Here is a 20,383-nt window from a genome sequence, read left to right on the forward strand (position 1 = left end):
CTGCTGGGATGTCCCTGGTACAAAAACTCCCTTGGAGTTCCTGAGCGCCAGAAATTTGATTTTTATGGAATTACTGAAGGAGCAGAAGTTTAAAATTGTCAAGGGAACCCCTCAGCTTCACTTAATTCACAGAGGGAAGACAGAAACCAGGAAAAAAAAAATCTGCTATTCCCATATTAAGAGCACATTTGACTTTGGAAGAAGTGATTTCAATGATGGCTTAAACCCCAAGCAAACAGAAAAATGATGATTAAAAGAGCAGGGCCTTGATCTCCAGCAAAGGCAGGGGTGCAGAGCAGCTCCAGGGGGGGAACAAACTGCAGCCCCCAAGCCCAGTGTGGTCTGTGAGACTACAGAAGGATTTGTCACCTGCTGCAGGGCCCCTGGTACATTCTGCAGGGCCAGCACTGGCTGGGGACACTCTCTGTGCTGCTGAGGCCACCCCAGCTCCAGGGCTGGCTCCCAGGGACACCCCAGAAGCTGGCAGCTGTGTGCTGCTGCTTCCTCAGCATCTCCAAGCCTGGAGGCCTCCAGGGGAGCTGCAATCCATCACCCCTGGCAGGGACAGCAGAGTCACCCGGCCCAGGGGTGCTGTGGGACACAGGGGATGGATCACAGAGCAGCACTCACCCCAGCACAGCCTCTGGGATCTGAGGGCAGGAATTCAGTAGGCACAGACTCAGGTGCCCACGAGGCAGGAGCTGAGGCTGAGCCAGTGTTGGAGCAGGTGAATTACAGTACAGAGCAGACAGGGCTGTTATTGCCTGGGGCAGCGGCACAGGGCTGCACTGCCACCTTGGAATGTACAACTGCTGGGTCTGAGCATCAGCAGGAGCTGCCAGAGAGCAAAGCCCAGCCCAGCTGCACTGCCCAGGGCTGGCTGTGCCTCATCAGAGCCCGGGCACACCCCGAGGGATCCCCGTGAGCTCCTTCCTGCAGGAACTGTGTGTGCTGCTGATATGGAACTGGAAACATTGATTCCGTCTGAAGTTGGGTTTTTAAATAAAAGTGCTCTCTGTTGCTCCAGCCTCGTGCATCAGGACACCACTGACAGTTCCAGGACCATGACATATCTGCATGAAGTGAAGAACAACCTCTTCCCTCCCTCTTCTCCCTTCCCTTCCTTTGCCCTGCCCCATTGCTGTCCTGTTCAATACGAGATCGGGCAAACCCCAGAGGCCAGGTCACATTTGTACATTTTTGCAGATCTCCATCACAGATGGAATTTTTTTGTTTGCTGGTCATTCCTTGCAACCCATCCACGAGCAGGACAACCCCAAAAAAGAAGAGAGGGCAGCAAAACCAAACCCCAGAACAGAGACGCAGCAGAGAAGAACCAAACGAGAGCAGCGCTCAGTTCTCCACCGGGGTGGGATTTGCTAAGGGCTGGCTCACGATGACTTGCACCACGTAATCCTTTGGGATTTTCAGCTCCTCCAGTTTCATTTTGTCTGCCAGGGGTCTCCCAGAGAAGAACCAGCGCTGGCTGCCCGGCTCCACTCCCTCCACGGCGTGCAGCCGCCGCTTCATGTGGTACACGGTGTCCATGCTGCGCACCAGCAGCCGCAGGTCCTTGCCCGTGGACAGGCGCAGGCGCAGCTGGCACTCGTGCCCAGAGTTGGGAGGGGGCTCAGGGATGTCCAGAGTCTCCAGGTCACCCTTCTCCTCGATCATGTTGATGGGTGGGGCGAGGCAGTAGACAGGGAGCTGGTAGCGGTTGCCCAGTTCATCGTAACACTCGGTAAGAGCACCTTGAGGAGAGAAAGGGGAAAGTGAGTGGGAATTGCTGGCACATCTCACACTGCAGGGGTCACTCTGGGAATTGCTGGCACATCTCACACTGCACTGGTCACTCTGGGAATTGCTGGCACATCTCACACTGCACTGGTCACTCTGGGAATTGCTGGCACATCTCACACTGCACTGGTCACTCTGGGAATTGCTGGCACATCTCACACTGCACTGGTCACTCTGGGAATTGCTGGCACATCTCACACTGCACTGGTCACTCTGGGAATTGCTGGCACATCTCACACTGCAGGGGTCACTCTGGGAATGAGTGGGAATTCCACACTGCACATCTCACACTGCAGGGGTCACTCTGGGAATGAGTGGGAATTCCACACTGGACATTTCACATTACAGTGGACACTCTGGGAATTCCTGGCACATCTCACACTGCAGGGGTCACTCCGTCACTCTGGGAATAAGTGGGAATTCCACACTGCACATCTCACACTGCACTGGTCACTCTGGGAGTTGCTGGCACATTTCACACTGCACTGGTCACTCTGGGAAGTTTTACCCTGCTCTTCAACCACCCAAGAGGTGAGGTTGGAATTCAGGCTTTAAAGGACCAGACAAAAATCATCAATGCCCACATTGTTTGCATACAGACAAAAATCATCAAATGTCCTACCTTGTCTGCATAAAGACAAAAATCATCAATGCCCTACCTTGTCTGCATAAAGACAAAAATCATCAATGGCCCACCTTGTTTGAAACTTGAGGTTGACATAAAAGCACCCCATAAAAGCCAAAAAACCCAGATAAACCAGGATAAAGTCCCTAGGCAGGCAGGAAGGATGAGGATGTGCTCCCATGCCTCATTTCAGCAGCAGCATGGCCAAGGTTCAGGACACAAAAATGCCACTTGGAGCAATTCCACCAGGCTGAGCCCGAGCTGTGAAAATGCAGGAGGGCTCTGTGAAAGGAGGATTTTGTAACTTCTCAAACATCCCCAAATTGCTGGAATGGTTCTTGCAGGCCTGGTGTTTTAGTGAGCACTGCCAGGACAAACAAACACGGCCACCCAAGTCTGCGGCTCCATCACCACCACAGAACAACACCCAGCATGGATTTTGGATTTCCACAGCATCTCTGAGCCCACATTCAAACCCTGGAGTGCACAGGAGGGATTTTTATTTCCCTAAACTCGCTTGGGATCATCTGGATAACCTGGGTGCTCAGGAATTCTACCACACGCTGAAGTATCAAATGCAGGCTGAGTTTTTCACAGTGTAACTTTATAAAATAAAGATTTTACTTTCTAAAATAGATTTCAAGTGCTACCCTAGAAAAGCAGCAGCACATTTTCTGTGCTGTTTTAACAATTCAAGGCAGAGAAGGATGAAAGCAGAGTCTGGGAAACTGAGGAAGCTGCATCCCAAAAGCAGGAATCCCTTCTCACTGTGGTTAAAGCCCCTCTGCTCTGGTCTGAATTTACCTGTAGAACCAATTTCCACATTTCTGTCCCTAGAGGGGCACAGTCACTTGCCAAATTCCCCATCCTTGTGGAGCTGGGAATGCCTGAAGAGGAGCCATGTCCTTGAGCTACAGAATATTAAAAACCTTTTTGACTCTGTTCTGCACACAACAGCCAAGTGCTCCTTGCTGGAAACTAAGGGATTTTTTATTTGGAGGTTTTTTTTCATGCTGACACTGAGTTGTCTTTAACTTTACTGTTTGATCAGCAAAATGATCACAATATAAAATTATACCTCAGGGATACGTGGTGTCACCCAGCCCAGGGTGACAGCAACATCTTCTGGTGGAAATCTTTTGGATAGAAATCCTCTTTTTTTAAGGATAATTTGTGTTTGCAAAAACACACAGAGGAAATCATTCAAAAGATCAGTGGTTTAGGCTTTCTGTTTGTACAGGCATCTGTGCCCTGAGATTTATCAGAGAACAAAACAAAAGGAAATAAAATGATCTAATTACATCAACTCATTACAGTGTTTTACCATTAATGAATTTCAGAGCAAACCAACTTTTATCAAAGCTGTGCTGGACCCAAACCTTTTTATGGTTCTTTGCCATTTACAGACCCAAGCCTGGAGTTCCCACACTTCAGTTTTGTTTTACAACGTTCATCTCACTCCTCATCTATTTGCTAAATGTCACAGGACTAAATTCCAGACATAGAAACAAATTTGCTGCTAAACACAAGCCAAAATCCAAAGCTCAACAGCCTTTCAATGTAGTTAAAACTTCTTTGAAATCCATTTCTTTTAAAAGAATGCATCAGCTTTAGAAGAGCTCCTCAAAGAGTTAATTTTAAATAACATGGGGGGCTTGCTGAGGAATTCCTTCATCATTTATCTGGCTGCCCAGCTGAACTAACATGGAGGTCAAAGCTGATGCTATAAACACTGGATTCCTTATTCATCATCAGATAAGCAATATTAAAACAAATCCTCTCAAACAGCAGCTAACTTGGAGGTCTGCCGCTAAAAAAATAAATAAATAGAGAGAGACACAGCAGAGGAAAGCTCTTGCCAACAAAACCCCACAATCCCATCCCAGACTGAAAAATGGTTTCTACCAAACTGTTAATGTAGAACAGGTCATTAAACCTCACCAGTAACCCCAATCTCCCATTCATCCTGGTGGAAATGTCCCCTGTCCCAAGTCCCCAAACATCCCAACACTGCTGTTTTAACTGAAAATCACAGGAAATCAAACATCCCAACTAGAGAACATGTCCTAAAATTGATGTTCTAACTGAGAATCACAAATATCCCAACTAGAGAACACATCCTATTGGAACACATCCTAACATTGCTGTTCTAACTGAGAATCAAATTTTTGATCCTTCCTGCAGGATACAGCAGCTTGGACCACATTTAGCTGGAAAGGGCACTAAAAGACCATGAAGTTTTTATGAGAAAGTGGGAAAACAAGAGAGAAAGAATTGTTTTTGATGTTTTTCTGTCTCTTAGGCAGCAGGGTCCTTCCAGCACAGCAGGAAAAGGCAGCACAGAGATGCTCAGAGCTGCAGGGAACAACCACCCCACATCCCAAGTGAGCCTCATTTCCCTTCCCCTTCCCCAAACCAGAGAGGTTCAGATGCCAAAGCCTCAAGGATTGGAGTTTTCACTGCTGGATCATCCCAAGAAACCTCTGGAAGGGGCAGATTCTGGGAGGAAGGCAGCAGGAAGGAAGGAAGGGTGGCAGACAATGCAAAAAACAACGGCAGATGGGATTATTTTAATATTTCAGAGCTAACAGGGCCTTGGAGAGTGAAGGATTCTGGAAGGATCCAAGGCAGAGCTTCTTGTTGGTTGTTATCCAGGTAGGAGACAGCTTGAGAATTTCAGAGGGAAAAATAAGCAGATGTGATCATCAAGCATAAGGGAACGGGAACATTTTGAAATTAATTGCTTTGCCAGCCACAAAAACTTTGTGTTATGAAGACGATGAGGATATTTCACTGGATTTGGAAGGGAAAACACTAAAAAGGACTGGTTAAAACACTGCTTCCACCCCTAAGTAGTTCAGAGTTCGAACTTATCCTCCTGCAGGACCAACAATTTAAGAGCTCTCAATGACAGGAAGGGCAACTTTTGCAGGAGTTATTAAATCAAACAAATATGGTCACACTCACCTGAAAACACAGAAAGTTTTAATGCATTTGAAATGGCATTTTGGCAATTCCTTAAGCTGCACACCATTCTCTTCAGGAAAATTCTTGTTTTCTGTTCATAAAATGCCTTCAATTTTCTGAGCAATTTTGAGGAGCATTGCTCAGAAACACCCAAAACTTAAGAACTGAGCAGATTTCCATTTTATTTTCCCCCTTCTCTCAGCCAGATTTGCTGCAGGAAGAGAAATTAAGACAACACAACCCAAAATGTAGCAGTGCAGTGAGACTCAGCTAATTTAAGGAGACTGTATATAACACATTTGCCCAAGGAACAGCTGGTTCACGTGTTTTTCTGACTGAAAATCTCCATTCCAAAGCCAAGCTGAGCCTGGATTGCTGAATAAATTGGGGAAAGCAGAGCTCTCACCTGTGGAGTATTGATTTGGACCCAATATAAACCACTGATGCCTGAAATTCAGAAGGAAAACAAAGTCTCTGGGTCTTACAGCAGAGCAGTTCCTGGAGAGCAATGATGAGGCAGAAAAGCTGAATTATCTCTTCATCTTTATTAGCTGCTGATTCTAGGTCTGAACTGGGAAATACAAGATTTTCTAAGGAAAAGAATCCCTGTACTGACATCAGGAGCATGTGGGAGAGGTGGAGGGTGGCTCCTGCAGAGGGGGAGCAGGGCTGGGACAGGAGCACACACACAGTGCTGTGTTCCACTCACCTGCAGGCTGCCCAAACCGGGAGGAATTCACACCAAATAGCTCCTCCTGACTCAATCCCAACAGAAACTGCTCAGTTCATCCCTGGAAGGGTCCAAGGCTGCTGGTACCACAGCGGCTTTCCCCTTTTCCAGAGGGAAATTTGTGGGAATGCTCGTGCAAGTCAGTGCCTTGCACGGTGCAGAGAGAACAATAAAGAATTAATGGTGTGGGGGAAACACTTGATAATAAAGCACCCACATAAACCCCCTCCTGTGCTCCTTCCACACTCAATTTCCATGGGTTCTGCAGACTTGAACTGGCAGAAAGCTCCTGGACAAAGGTGCAGTTTGGATCCCGAGGCAGGGAACAACTGCTCTGCTCTCATCCCACGCTGCCTCTGCCACTGCAGCTCCTGAAGGAATAGGTTTGCACATAATGAGAGTTAAGCATTTAATAATTCTCATTTCAAATCCACTGAAAAACAGCTCTTCCATTATGGGAACATTATTGGTCTGGCTCCATTCCATGCTGGAGAAGAACTCCCAGAGGCAGCAGGAGATCCCAGGGCTCCTGGAGCTGCTTGGTGAGCGGGACCAGCTCATTCCCACTTGTGAATTGAAATTCCCACACACAGGAACTGAAACTGAAAAGAGGGGAAAATAAGAGACTCTGACACCCTTCCCAACCTTGAGGATCCTACCCAGCTGCTTTTCCTGCAGTCACAGAATGGCTGGGGTTAGAAGGGATCTCTGGAGATCATCCAGCCCAACCCTTCCCAGGCAGGGTCACCTGGAGCAGGTGACACAGGGACACATCCAGGTGGGTCTGGGATGTCCCCAGAGAGGGAATTTCACAACCTCCCTTGGCTCTGCCACTCTCCACAGAATAAAGCTTTTCCTCATGCTGCAATACCAAAATAATCCTTTTAAAGAGCAAATCCCAGTTGGAGAATGCAACCAAAGATCCCTCAGGTGTATCCAAGCCTTCCTGCCCCAAACTAAGCACAGCTCACCCCAACACAGGGCAGGTTCCTCACTGAACAGCTTGTCCAGAGAAATTGTGGCTGCTCCAACCCTGGAAGTGTCCAGGGCCAGGTTGGAAAAAGCCAGGACAGTGGGAGCTGTCCCTGCTATGGCAGAGGGTGGCACTGGATGAGCTTTAAGGTCCCCACAAACCCAAATTTTGAGCAAAGCCTGCTGCATGTGTGCCACGTGCATCGCTGGGGCTTGCTGATCCTCTCCCTTTATCACAGCACAGCACCAGCATCACTTCACTCATTAGCACTAATTAACTAGGCTGAAGGTGAAAGATAATTAACAGAGTCTTCTGAAGCAGAGGAATTTCTGCCCTAGCTAAATGAGGCACTTTTGTTCAGGTTTTAGCCCCAGCTGTGCCTCCCTCACTGTGCCTGATGTGCTGGAGAGGGGAGAGCAGAGGGACAGGGATGGGACACTGGGGAAAGGGGTGCTCAGGGAACCAAATCCCCCAAAACTCCTCTTAGAAATCCACACTAATGCCAACAGCAGCACTGGCAATCCCAGCAGAGGAGCTGGGATCTGTCACCCCACCTCCCTCACCTGATGGAGACCAGGGAAGAAGGGACCTACACCAGGAAGCTCCACATTTCCCAGCAGTGTAACTTCCACAAACGACCTCATCCTTCCCTAAAACAGCTCTACCAGAGCTCACATTCCTCCAGGCTGTACACTTCACTGGCTTTCCATCACTGGCTTTGACAAATAAAGTAATTATGCACTAATGCTCAGTAGTTGTCATGTTAACAACACCATATGTACTGCTACATCCATATCCCTGTAAAACTTGGATCTAACACTGCATGGAAGGAACAGCTTCCAAGAGATATTCCATCAGGGTTCAAAGATGACAAGTCATTTTACTAATGAAGTATTCATCTACCACTCTGCTTTGCATGTCATGAAAATAAATGCCTGTCTAGACAGGCTTCTTAGATAAAAATTTAAAAATAAAATGGTTGGTAGAAGAGCTTCTCGGTGTACCCTCTTCATTTACATTTGCTGTTCTGCATTATCCAGCTTCTTCAAGGGGCTGGAGGGTTTTGGAGGGGAAGAGGAAAGCAGAATATCCTCACCACCTGAGGCTGCACAGCTGCCCTGGCAGCGTTTAAAGTCCCCAGGTCACCTGCTCAGGGTGAGGCTGAGCTCAGATTTACACAAGTTGTCAATGCCTTGGTTACCGTTGATTTTTTTCAGCCTGCTGTTCCTGTAAATCCAGAGTGAAGAGCTGGCACTCAGCATCCCAAATCCCAGAACTGGCACGGTTCAAATGGAAACCAAACGGGAGGTTCACATTATACACGTGACAGAAATCTCCTTTTTCTTGCCAACCACTGACATTGACAGATTGTGTCCCTGGAAGTCTGCAAAGGGCCACAACCAGGAATTCCTTGGGCACTCCAGGGATGGGGATCCAACCCTCCCTGGGCACGTCCAGTGCCTGAGCTCCCTTTCCATGGGGAAATTCCTGCTGTGCCCACCCTGAGCCTGCCCTGGCCCAGCCTGAGGCCGTTCCCTCTCAAAACTCCCCCAGCTCCAGCCTCATTCCAGGGAATTGCAGAGAGGAGGAGGCACAGACTGACCATGACTTGCTGGGATGTTCAATCAGCAACTGCTGAGCACAGCACTCGAGCTGCTGCTCCAACTCCTGTGCACTCCAGGCAGGGGGTTCAGCCTCCAAACAATCCTCTGCTCAAAATGAGATTTCAGAGAGTTTAATCTGAGCTCCACATGGATCTGGAGGGAAATTCAGGCTGACACAGCTCTTGTTAAAGCTCCAGGTAAAGCAGCAGCAGTGACAACCCCTCAGATTGAACACCCAACAGATGTTGGCTCTGATGCAGCATGGAGCTGTCTCCCAGAGGTGGAAAACTCAAACTGAACAACTCCCTCACCTGTGTGCAACAGGGAGAGAAGGCAAGTGATGCCTTCAGTCTGAGCTTCCATATTTCCAGACTCTGTATTGGTACAAAACTCTGCACTCCATACAAAGTGTCAGCAAGTTCTGCTCACAGCTCAGCCCCACAGAACAATCCTTTTCCAGCCCCACAACCAAGGACACCGCTGCAGCTTCAGCCCCAAAAGTGCAAACAGCAGGGAATGGAGGGGAGCAACCTGGGAGGGTGGGACTGCATCCCCTGGAGCTGGAACTGGACACTGAACCCCAGGATGGAAATGGACCCAAACTTATCAAAGTGTGAGAACTCGTGGCCAGGATCCATCTGGGGTGGAGCCACGGCCGGGCTCTGGCACTGCCCAAGGTGTGTCCTGTGAAGGGCTTTTCATAAATCCCAAATTTATTCCTTAACTCTGCTCCAGGCAGCCTCTGAAGGCAGCACAAAGGCATTTCTGAAAAGTGCTGCTCAGTCATCCTCCCCACAGCAGAAAGACAAACTGAAACCAAAGGCAGGAAATAGAGAGGCAAGGGCTGCAGGGGAAGAGACTCAGAAGAGCCCAAGAATTCTGTTGACAAAGCTCCTCAAAAAACCTTTCAAAACACGAGGGCAGAAGTTAAAGATATTTAAGGAAAACAACTGTAGGATGGAGCCACAAGGTGAATCCTTTAATAAGGGTGTCACAATAATCCTTTACTCCCCTAACACTGCCCAACCTCTGAAGGCAGCACGAGCCCAGAATGCCCCAGACAAAGACCAAGGTTTGCTCTGCACCTTTGTTCCTCCTGCTCCCACCTCCCTGCAGCCTCGTGCTGCCCTTCCAGGACCTGCTGCCCTTCCAGGACCTGCTGCCCTTCCAGGACCTGCGCTGAGCCTGGCACTCCCTCATTTGCACGCTCAGTCTCCAAGGATCACCAGCAAAAATGTGCAAGGCTCCAGGGAGGTCAAGCAGCCTGACAGGATCCCACAGCAGTGCCCACATCCGAAAATAAAACTCCAGCACAAGGCTGGCTCAGGCTGTGGGGGTGGAGGGGATTAAAGGAGGTTACAGAAGATCTGAGTGTTCTTTATTTGCTCCTCACCTCCACGGTGCTGCTCTTTCAGAGCAGAGGCCCTTCTTCAAAATAAAATCAAATAAATAAAAAATAAAACTAAATTAAATTACATTAAAATAAAATAAATTTAAATAAATTTAAAAAAATGAAAGTTAAAAAGTCTAAATATAAATCTGTCAAAATCAGACTCTTCTTTCTCTGCAGCAGCATTGAAGGGAAACAATTGATTGCTGGGATAAAATTAAAAATAACATAACATAAAATAAAAAAAATTAAAATAAAATAAATAAAAAGTAAATTACAATTAAAATAAAATAAATAAAACATACAATTTAAAATGAAATAAAATAAGTGGCCCTTATTTAAAATAAAAAAAAGAGAAAAAAAGATTGATTAAGCACAAAGGTGGAAGAGTGAATGTTGGTGCTGCCTCATGCCCTGAATGTGCCCCAAGCAGAGGCTGCACAGATGGTGAGAGCCCAAAAAGGTTAAAAAATTCAAGGCCTTGATGTACCTGTGACCTTCTATAAAAACCCTCCTTGATCACTCAGGAATTATTAAAAGCAGCTCGGAGGTTTCATTGTTTCTGTGCAGTTTCAAGGAGTCAAAACACAGGTGGAAACACGGAGCTCATTCTGCTGCAGGTTTTCTTTGCAAAAGAGCTACAAACCAAGCATTGCTTGCTCTGGACTGGGCTCAGCAAAAAAAGGGAAAGATTTTTTCTCAGTGATGACTTTCTCAATGTTAACTGTCAGCAAAAAGCAGCTCCCAGCTCTAGGTGCATAAAATCCTTTGAAATTCAGATTTTTCCAGAGGTCAAGCTGTCTGTAACACACTCAGTGAGTGATTCCGAGTTATCAGCTGAGTATTTATTGAAGGAGGTTGTGGAGTATTTAAAAATACTGCAATAGCTCATGAGTGCTGCCCGTGTTCTCTGTGACACCTCAGGCAGGATTTCCTCACCATGACCTGCCCCTAAAAGGTTAAAGGGAGAAACTGTCTGGGGCTCACCCACTTCTGCCTTGGTTTCGGAGAAAAGTCAAATAATAACAGAAAATTATTATTATTATTATTATTATTATTATTATCATCATCATCATCATCATCATCATCATCATCATCATCATTATCGTTATCGTTATTATTATTACCTTTATTATTAAAATTCCTGAAGCCACACCAGCAGAAGATGCCAAATGTTTTGGCCACAATCAAGTGGAGCTGATGGAGGAGGAGTGGGATGAGCCAGAAGCAGGTGGGACACCCAAGCAATTGATATTTTAGCAATGTGCCAAACACCTTCCTTGCAGGATTTGATGCCATAAACTGAGTGTTTTCCCCTGAAGTGCTGCTCATCTGTGCTCGTGCAACATTTCAGCTGAATGAACAACCCAGCGCTGCCAAAACAGCTCATTCATGGGGGCTCATCAAATTCATTACAGAAATCATATCCCCCTCGCTGCTCCTGCCTCCAAATTTTCATTTGTTGAGATAATTATGTTTTTACCAGGCTTTTGTATGGTCAAACAGACTCAGAGCCTCGCAGAGAGGAACTTTCCCACATTAAAGACAATTTTTGAGGGCTGCAGCCTGATGTGAGGGAGACACCACAGTGAAAATTAACCTGGATTTTATTCCACCTTCCCCATGTATAAATGAAATTTTCCCGGCACCTACAATTGATATTCTAGCAACTAAAATATCAAAATAAATTACTAAAATATCAAAATAAAATACCCTTAGGTCAGGCTGAGCCCTCCATTTACCAACCTGAGGGCATCAATCCCCCCAGGAAAACCAAATCCACTGCAAACCACAACTCCAGAAGGCAGCAGAGATCCCCAGGGAAGGCTCTCACTGGAATCTTCAGGGGGAAAACCCATTTTAAACTTCATTTCCCACTCCCATTTTAAAGAGTTCATCTTTCTTTTTCTCATTTGCCAAGCAGACAGCAAGGCAGATGAAGCTGATCCTCAGCCCCTCCACTGGAAGCAGCCAATAATGGAGGAAATGTCCACTCCGGGGGAATATTTAATAAAGCATCACGTCCTGAATATTATTGGGGAATATTTAATGTCCTGACCAGCATCAGATAGCACAGCACTGTTATTCACCTGAAGCACACTCCTGTCTGGAACACCTACAACACCCAGACCAACAAACAGCTTCCTCCATGAGGAATTTGAGATCTTCTTTTTGGCACAAATCTGGGTTTAGCTTCAGCATCTCATGGCCAGTTTGGGTTTTTTGCTTTGGTGTTTTTGTTTGGTTGGTTGGTTTTGTTTTTGTTTTTCTTAAAGGAATTAACTGCAATTTTCTGGTCACACAATAATGGTTAAAAAAATCCCCTAAAACAGCATTTCTGAAAAGTGCTGCTCAGTCATCCTCCCCACAGCAGAAAGACAAACTGAAACCAAAGGCAGGAAATAGAGAGGCAAGGGCTGCAGGGGAAGAGACTCAGAAGAGCCCAAGAATTCTGTTGAGAAAGCTCCTCAAAATACCTTTCAAAACATGAGAGAATAAGTTATTTAAGGAAATTTAAGGATATTTAAGGAAAACAACTGTAGGATGGAGCCCTAAGTGGGGTTTTTATTTGAAGGGCTGAGAGTTTCTAACCTGCACTTAGATATATAAATATTCCAGCCAGCCACAATTGCTTTACATCCTGAGGGTTTGATTCATTTTTCTTCCACTTGAAGAAAACATTGGGAATTCAGCATCCCTCAGAAAGGACGTTGTGATCTATTTTAAACATATTAATCACTGCAGAAATGATGGAGAGCAGCATCTTCATTGGAGGAGGCTGTGAGGAAAGTGATTCTTTTTCAAGGTCAGGAGGAATTTGGAGACACAACAACAAAGGATACTCTTAGAACCATGGACATTCTCAAGGGAAAAAAGCCATTTTTCCAGGTGTGATGGACACAGAAAATACCAAAAATCACCAAAGGAAGAGGCAGCAGAGAAGGAGCTGCCACTGTGCCCTGAGCAGGCTGAGGGAAGCTGGGGCAGGGAAATCCCAAATCCAGGCACTCAGCCTAGAGCTGAGGATCCCTCCTTTGGATGGAAAAGCAATTCCTGTGCCTGGGCACTGAAAGAGGCAGATACTGGGGGATTGCTCCTCAGCAGGAGGAACTTTGTGAGCAGCCAGGGCAGCCAGAGCTGCTCCAGGAATGGATTTGGGGATGAGCTGGGAAATGGATTTGGGGATGAGCTGGGAAATGGATTTGGGGATGAGCTGGGAAATGGATTTGGGATGAGCTGGGCTCCCACACTCCAAAAAAATGGGTTTTGGGGATGAGCTGGTCTCCCCAACTCTGAGAAATGGATTTTGGGATGAGCTGGGAACTGGGATTTTGGAATGAGCTGGGAATTGGATTTTGGAATGAGCTGGGGTCCCACACTCCAAAAAATGGGGTTTGGGGATGAGCTGGGCTCCCCAGCTCTGGGAAATGGATTCTGGGATAAGTTGGGCTGCCCCACTCTGGGAATTGGATTCTGGGGTGGTTTGGGCTCCCCCACTGCTCAGCAGGAGCCCAGAGGAGCAGGAGCAGAGCCACTTCTGTCACCCCTGGCCCTGCCCTGTGCTGCAGAGCAGGCAGGGACGGGGCTGGAACACCCAAAATTGGGATGCAGCTCCCAGCCCTTCCCCAGAGGATGCCTGGGGGTGCTGGGAGGCAGGAGGGATTCAAGCTTTATGAAATTCCCAAAGCATTCACTCCCCATTTCAGCCTCCCAGCCTACAGAGGGGACCTGACGTCAAGAACCCTTAAAAATAGACGTGGATGTGTAGAAGAAAAAGCAAAATAAAAGCACTCTCCTAATGCACACACAGCCTCAGTGCCAGCAGCAGCTTGTCTGCTTCCTCACAAGACAGCAGCAATTTTGGGTTTTAATCCCTTGCCTTTTGGGTTTTTTTTAAACTGAAGGAAAAACAAACCAGAAAAAGCTTCCCTGGAACTAATAACTGCTGTCTCTTGAGCAGTTTAGTCAAAAAAACCCCCAAAGCAACAAACCAGGAGGCTCAGCTGTAAATTTTATGACATTCACTACAGATTTTAGAGTTTGCTTAACTTTCATGGGCTGCATTTTCCTCTCAGTGCTACTGCTGATCATACTGACAGGCAGGCTTTGATAGTCAGACCTCCCAAAGCTTTCATAACTCGGCTGGAATCTAAAATTAGAAAGCCACAAGCACCAAAACATTCATTTAAAGGGGCATTAGAGAAACCTGAGCGAGTATTTGGTATCCTCACAGAAAAAACACATTGTCCAGCAATGTTTTACATGTTTAGAGAGAATGCAATCCATCAAAAATATGATTTTGAATGATAATTAAAAAGCCTCTTCAGACAAGCAAGCAATTCCTACAGCTTTAATTCCCAGCAATGGACACAGAAATTTTCAAGGACAAGAGGAAGAAAAACCACAAGGAGCTGGTGGTTTTAAGGGCAGCAGTTCACAGGGGATTCAATTTAAATGCTAAAGGTTCCACAGCAAAATTCACTGCACAGATTGACTCCATCACAAATTCATCAGTACAGCAGGTAACTCCAACATTGCCACCACACAAAAAGCTCTGCAGAAGGACAGAGTTCCACTTCTGCAGCTCTTTAATTTACAGGAACCATCCATGGAATGATCAGTGTTAAAAGCCTCCTACACTTTATAGCATTTTGTGGCAGATATTTCTGAGTTGCTGTGCAAATTTCAATCCTAATGCTTGGCTTGCTGGGCTGTGAGCACACACTGACAGCTCAGTTGGCCATCAACATAAAATAAAATAAATGGACTCAGTAAATGGAGATTTTCATCAACATAAATAAAAAGGGAGTTTTCAACATAGCAGAGGGCAACTTTTTATATTGACTACCAGTGATAAATGTAAAAATCAACCTCAGCCCAAAGCTGCTCCAGGGTGGAGTGCCCATCCCTGGAGGTGTCCAGGGAGCACATTCCAGAGCTGTGTGTTCCTCCTGGAAATCAGGCAGCTCCAATTCTGTAATTCTGTAATTCTGCTTTTTGTTTGAAGGCAATATTGGACTCACCTGTGGCATTGATAAATCTGGGATTGAGAGATCTGCAGGTGACAGGGTGGGGCTGGTCACAAGCAGGGCTGGATCTTGGAAATCTTTTCCAACCGAAATAATTCTGGGATTGTGTGTGATTTAATCAGCACAGTTTTGCTGGAATCAGGAACTTGTGGGAAACCCCCCAAGCCTTCCCCACACTGCTGCTCTTGGCGTTGAGGGCTTTCCTTGTTGTCTTTTTAATGCTTTTCTAATCCGTATTTCACCCAAAGGAGAAGAAAATGTTCTATTTAGAGTGGGAATATCTCAGCGATGTTCTTTATTTCTCCCCAACATTTCAGGGAAATATTCCCATCCCACTTTTGGGGATCTCAGCAAATAAAGAGCCAGAGCTGCTCCCAGGAAAAGGCAGCTGGGGCCACAGGAGCTGAAGGCCCAGGAAAGGCCCAAGAAAGGCCCAAGAAAGGCCCAAGAAAGGCCCAAGAAAGGCCCAGGAAAGGCCCAGGAAAGGCCCAAGAAAGGCCCAAGAAAGGCCCAGGAAAGGCCCAGGAAAGGCCCAGGAAAGCTGAAAACTCAGCAGAGAAACCCTTTCATCACTCCAACAGCACAAAAGGAACTAAATCCCAATATCCTGAGGTGAAAAGGATATTCCAGTCAACCTGGAATTGACTGCCTAATAAGGGTTAAAAACAGCCCAACCCAAAGCTGATGGTGGAGTGGGTTTAAGATTAAATTTTATTTTATTGTATTTTTTTGGTAAATTTTTTATTGATTTTTTTTGTAAATTTTTATTGTGTTTTTTTTTTTTTGTATATTTTATGTCTTGTATTTTATCACCTATTAAAGGCAACCTGCATTTTATTACAACTTCCCCCTGTATAAATTGAGTGCGTTTTTCTGCCATCTCCAATTTATATTTCAGCAACAAAGCAAAACAATGCAAGGGTTGCAAAGATGCAATTTCTGAGATATTTAACCCCAATATCCTGGGAACTCTGCTGCAGCTCATGAAGTGTCCAGCCTGGAATTTAAAAACTCCACTTAACCCCAGGCAGATTGCAATTAATATTAATGACTTGCAGGCCAAGTTCAGCTCAACATGAAGATTATTTTAAAATACTACACACTCCAAGATTTCATGTTTGATAGCTGAGAAGTATGGAAAACTCTTCTGCATGAAATTGAAATGGACTCATTAATAAAATATGGAGGATGTGCTACTTTAAGACAGGAGGAGGAGAAAAAAGAAGTATAAATTGGTGATAACGTTATTTCTATTTTTAAACCCATCCCACAGAGTCACCCAAGATAGATGAGAAGTGCTAAGCCCATCCCACAAGCTTATTTATTTATTTAATACTTCTTACACGCTATTTTTAACAGCAGAAGCCAGGAAAGGCATCCATTAGAAAAATTACACTGTGAGAGTCTTCCTCACAGCAGAGGAGTGACACATCTGCCTGAAAGCAGCCTCCAAGGAGAGTTTTTTGATTTTTTTCCCTTTCCTTTCCGGTAGGATCAGAATCCTGTAGGATTCTGGAATAAAAAAAGCAATTTTATTTTTGCAGCATCAGCTCAGGCCGAGTCTCTGGGTGTAAAATCTGGATTTTCAGTCCTTCCTCAGTGCCCAGCCTCCTCCTCTCCCTCCTCCCCTTCCTGCAAGGTTTCATTTTCTCAGGAACCCCTGGCTTGAACACAGGGACAGGCAGGTGTGGATGTGGGGCTTGGCTTGGGTTTTTATTTTTAAAAGCCTCTTGTTGTACACACAGCAAATAAATGAAACAGCACAGCCCCTGGCACTGCAGCATTTTGCTGAATAAAAGATCAGGGTGAAATCTTCCATTTTTTAAAAATAGATTTAAAGGAATTTATCCAACAAATGTTGGGTTTTCCTGGGGAAATATTTAGATTTACACCAGGAATACAGAGGGACATCTCCAGGGATGGGGATCCAAACTCCCTGGGCAGTTCCAGTGCCTGAGCTCCCTTTCCATGGGGAAATTCCTCCTGTGCCCACCCTGAGCCTGCCCTGGGCCAGCCTGAGGCTTAATTTTCATCCAAACTTTTTTACAGCAGACAGAGAATGGGCAGGTAAAGAGATCCAGAGGAAAAAAACCCAAAAAACGAAACAAAAAAACCCAAAATCTGAACAAAACCAAACAAAACAAAACAAAAAAAAAAACACCAAAAAAACAAAACAAAACAAAAACCCAACAAAGAAAAACATAACAAAAACCCCCAAAACAAAACAAAAAAACCCAACAAAGAAAAACACAACAAAAACCCCCAAAACAAAAAAACCCAACAAACAAAAAACCAACAAAAAACCCAAAACAAAACCAAAAAACCCCCCAAAAAATCCCCCAAAACCCAAAAAACAACAACAAAAAACCAAACCAAACCAAACAAAAAAAAATCCCAAAAAACCCCAAATCCAAATCCAAAACAAAAAAAAAAAGCGCCCAAAAAACCCCCCAAAAAGGGGCTAAAAGATGAATTTCAGCAGTGCCAGTGGTGCCCAAGAAGGCAGAGCCCAGCAGCCTCATGGGGAATGTGAGGGAACCTCCACAGGACCACAGGATCCTGCTGCAGACACCACAGCTGGATTTCTTCACAGCTATTCCTCCTATTCCCCAATTTTGCTCAAAATAATCAGAGGATTTGATCCATAATCTCCTCACCCATGGCACTGACAATGGAATATTTGGATTTCTAGAAGCAGCAGCTTTCTCTGGACTGGGGAGGTCACACTGCACAGAGAACCTTGCCAACAGCTGATGCCCAAACGTGCCAGAAAGCTGAATAAAAATAAATAATGCAATTCTGTAGGTAGAAAAATCCCCAGTAAGCTCCACATCCTGGATAAAAATTGTAAATATTCTCTGTGTTTGGAATTCAGCCTCAAGCCAGGCCTGCCTTGGGCAGCAGAGCCCCTGGTACAGCTTTGATTTCTGAGTTATTTCTCAGATACTCTGAATATTCTGCATGTGGGCCTTAAAAAGCAGATTATAACCTGCCAGCAGTAGGCAGGACTCAAAGCAAACTGCTGGAAAAACAGATTTAAAAGTTCACATCCATTTTTTTTCCAAATCTGGGAGCCTTGAAACTGCACATGAGACATCCTCTGTTTTCCTGAGCCACACCAGGGACTGCCCTGTGCCCCCAAAGGCAGACTGAGCCTCCCAGGCAGGATCAAACTGCTTCAACTTTGGGTTTCTCCAGCTCCTCCCTCCCAGTTACCAGCTGTTGTGCCACTCTAACAAGAGGCAGCACAGCCCCAACGTGCCAAACACCTTCCTTGCAGGATTTGATGCCATAAATTGAGTGTTTTCCCCTGAAGTGCTGCTCATCTGTGCTGAATGAACAACCCAACGCTGCCAAAACAGCTCATTCATGGGGGCTCATCAAATTCATTACAGAAATCATATCCCCCTCGCTGCTCCTGCCTCCAAATTTTCATTTGTTAAGAGAATTATGTTTTTACCAGGCTTTTGTATGGTCAAACAGACTCAGAGCCTCGCAGAGAGGAACTTTCCCACATTAAAGACAATTTTTGAGGGCTGCAGCCTGATGTGAGGGAGACACCACAGTGAAAATTAACCTGGATTTTATTCCACCTTCCCCATGTATAAATTGAGTTTTCCTGGCACTTACAATTGATATTTTAGCAGCTAAAAACAATGCAGCAACTCCCTTAGGTCTGCAAAAATGCAATTTCTGAGTTATTATTTCCATTTATCTGAATGGTGACTTGATCAGTAACTCCTTGCCAGCCCCCTCTCACTGTATCTCTGTTAGGAATATAAGGAAGTGATTTATTTCAGAATTGTGGAGTAAGGGAAATATTACTTGGAAAAAAAAAATCCCACCCACCCAGCAGGATTGAGAAGAACAAAACAAAGGGGAAAGTACCCAAAATAAGAGCTTGCAGTTTATCTCACACAGGATCTAACAGCAGATTGCCAGCCCCAAATTTTGGGGAAATTTTTTCAGGCTCTTCAGAAGAGAAAGTTTAAAAAAAACCCAACAGTTCAAGTGCCAAAGAAACTCATAAAATCAGGAGGGAGAAATAATCTACTTCCTTACAAAGAGAAGCTGGGAAAAAAGTTATGAAAATGGTGCCTTGGAGCATCCAGGTGTTCCAAGAGATTACAGAAAGTCCCAAGTGCTGCTTGGAAAGATCAGACTCAAGCTGAGTATTCCTGCAGGAACTACCATAAAAAGCAGATTTTCTTAGATATTAACACCATTTTGCTTGGAAACTCTGAACAGGAGCATACTCACAATAAAACCCAGATATTTTAAACCACCCCATCATTGATTTTTGGGGTAAAACCACCATGATTTTAACCTGTTACCCTCTGGAGAGGCCACATCCTGTGAGCTGCACCTACCATGGGGTAGTGTTATGTTTGCACCATCAATGATTGCTTGTGCCAGTTCGTGGTCGTTGCTCTCAAAGGCGTGGGCAGCAGCTTTGAGGGCATCCCAAATCTCCTTCCTGCCCTCAAAGGCCGGGGCTGTGTCCCAAAATTCATCCCTCTTACTGCGGAGCTGCCCGTCCGTCATGGGGTAATCGCTCTTCCATTTGGGCTTCTCCTTCTTCAGGGGCTGGTTACGACCAAGAGCCACTGCGGGGGACAAAGAAAAAATGGGAAATCATCAAAATAACACCACCAAATTCCCTTTGGTTGCTCTGTTTTGGATTTACAGTGATGCCACAGGTTTAGCTTTTCTATTTTTCACATCCTGTGGTGCTTTAGTGTGTGGGTCTGGGCTTTATATGAGGGGATGGTGAGCTCTGTGCACAGAGCAGGGAGACAAAACAATTCCTGCTCCAGCTGGGCACCAAGGACAAATGATCCAAATCTCAGCCCAGGAGCACAAACCCCGTGGGCTGGAGAGAGAAAAACAAGCAGGGTGGGACTGCATGGGCTAAAGCTGGAATGGGACAATGAACTGCAAGATGCAAACGGAGCAGAACTGATCCAAGGGAGAGACCCCGTGCCTGGTCGTGCATTTTGGGACCATTTGGTTCATCTTGGGTTCATTTTGGGACCATTTTGGTTCATCAGGGCCCAGCAGCCCTGGCTGGGCTCTTGTGCTGCCCAAGGTGCATCCATGGAGGAGACCCTTTTAATAAATCCCTGCTTTATTCTTTAGCTCTGTCGGGTCTCTGTTCTAGCTCAGCCTTCCCAAGGCATCCCCAGAGCTGAATTTTCAAGCCTGGTCCTTTTTGTTCATCACCTCCCAAGTGATGCAGTGAGAGGGGTGTTATTCATATACTGCTC

The 20,383-nt window shown here is 45.7% G+C and overlaps 1 protein-coding gene across 1 annotated transcript; it reads right to left on the reverse strand.

Moving 5' to 3' along the window:
- Nucleotides 1-1,197: 1,197 nt before the first annotated feature.
- UBTD2 (ubiquitin domain containing 2) lies at nt 1,198-19,800 on the reverse strand. Its single transcript, XM_005418921.3, has 2 exons — nt 19,487-19,800; nt 1,198-1,751 (listed from the first exon to the last, which is right to left on the reverse strand). Exons 1-2 carry the CDS (start codon nt 19,659-19,661, stop codon nt 1,354-1,356), a joined length of 573 nt encoding a protein of 190 aa, XP_005418978.2. The 5' UTR covers nt 19,662-19,800; the 3' UTR covers nt 1,198-1,353.
- Nucleotides 19,801-20,383: the final 583 nt, after the last annotated feature.

Source organism: Geospiza fortis, unplaced genomic scaffold (genome assembly GCF_000277835.1).
Source record: "Geospiza fortis unplaced genomic scaffold, GeoFor_1.0 scaffold55, whole genome shotgun sequence".
Lineage (NCBI taxonomy): Eukaryota > Metazoa > Chordata > Aves > Passeriformes > Thraupidae > Geospiza > Geospiza fortis.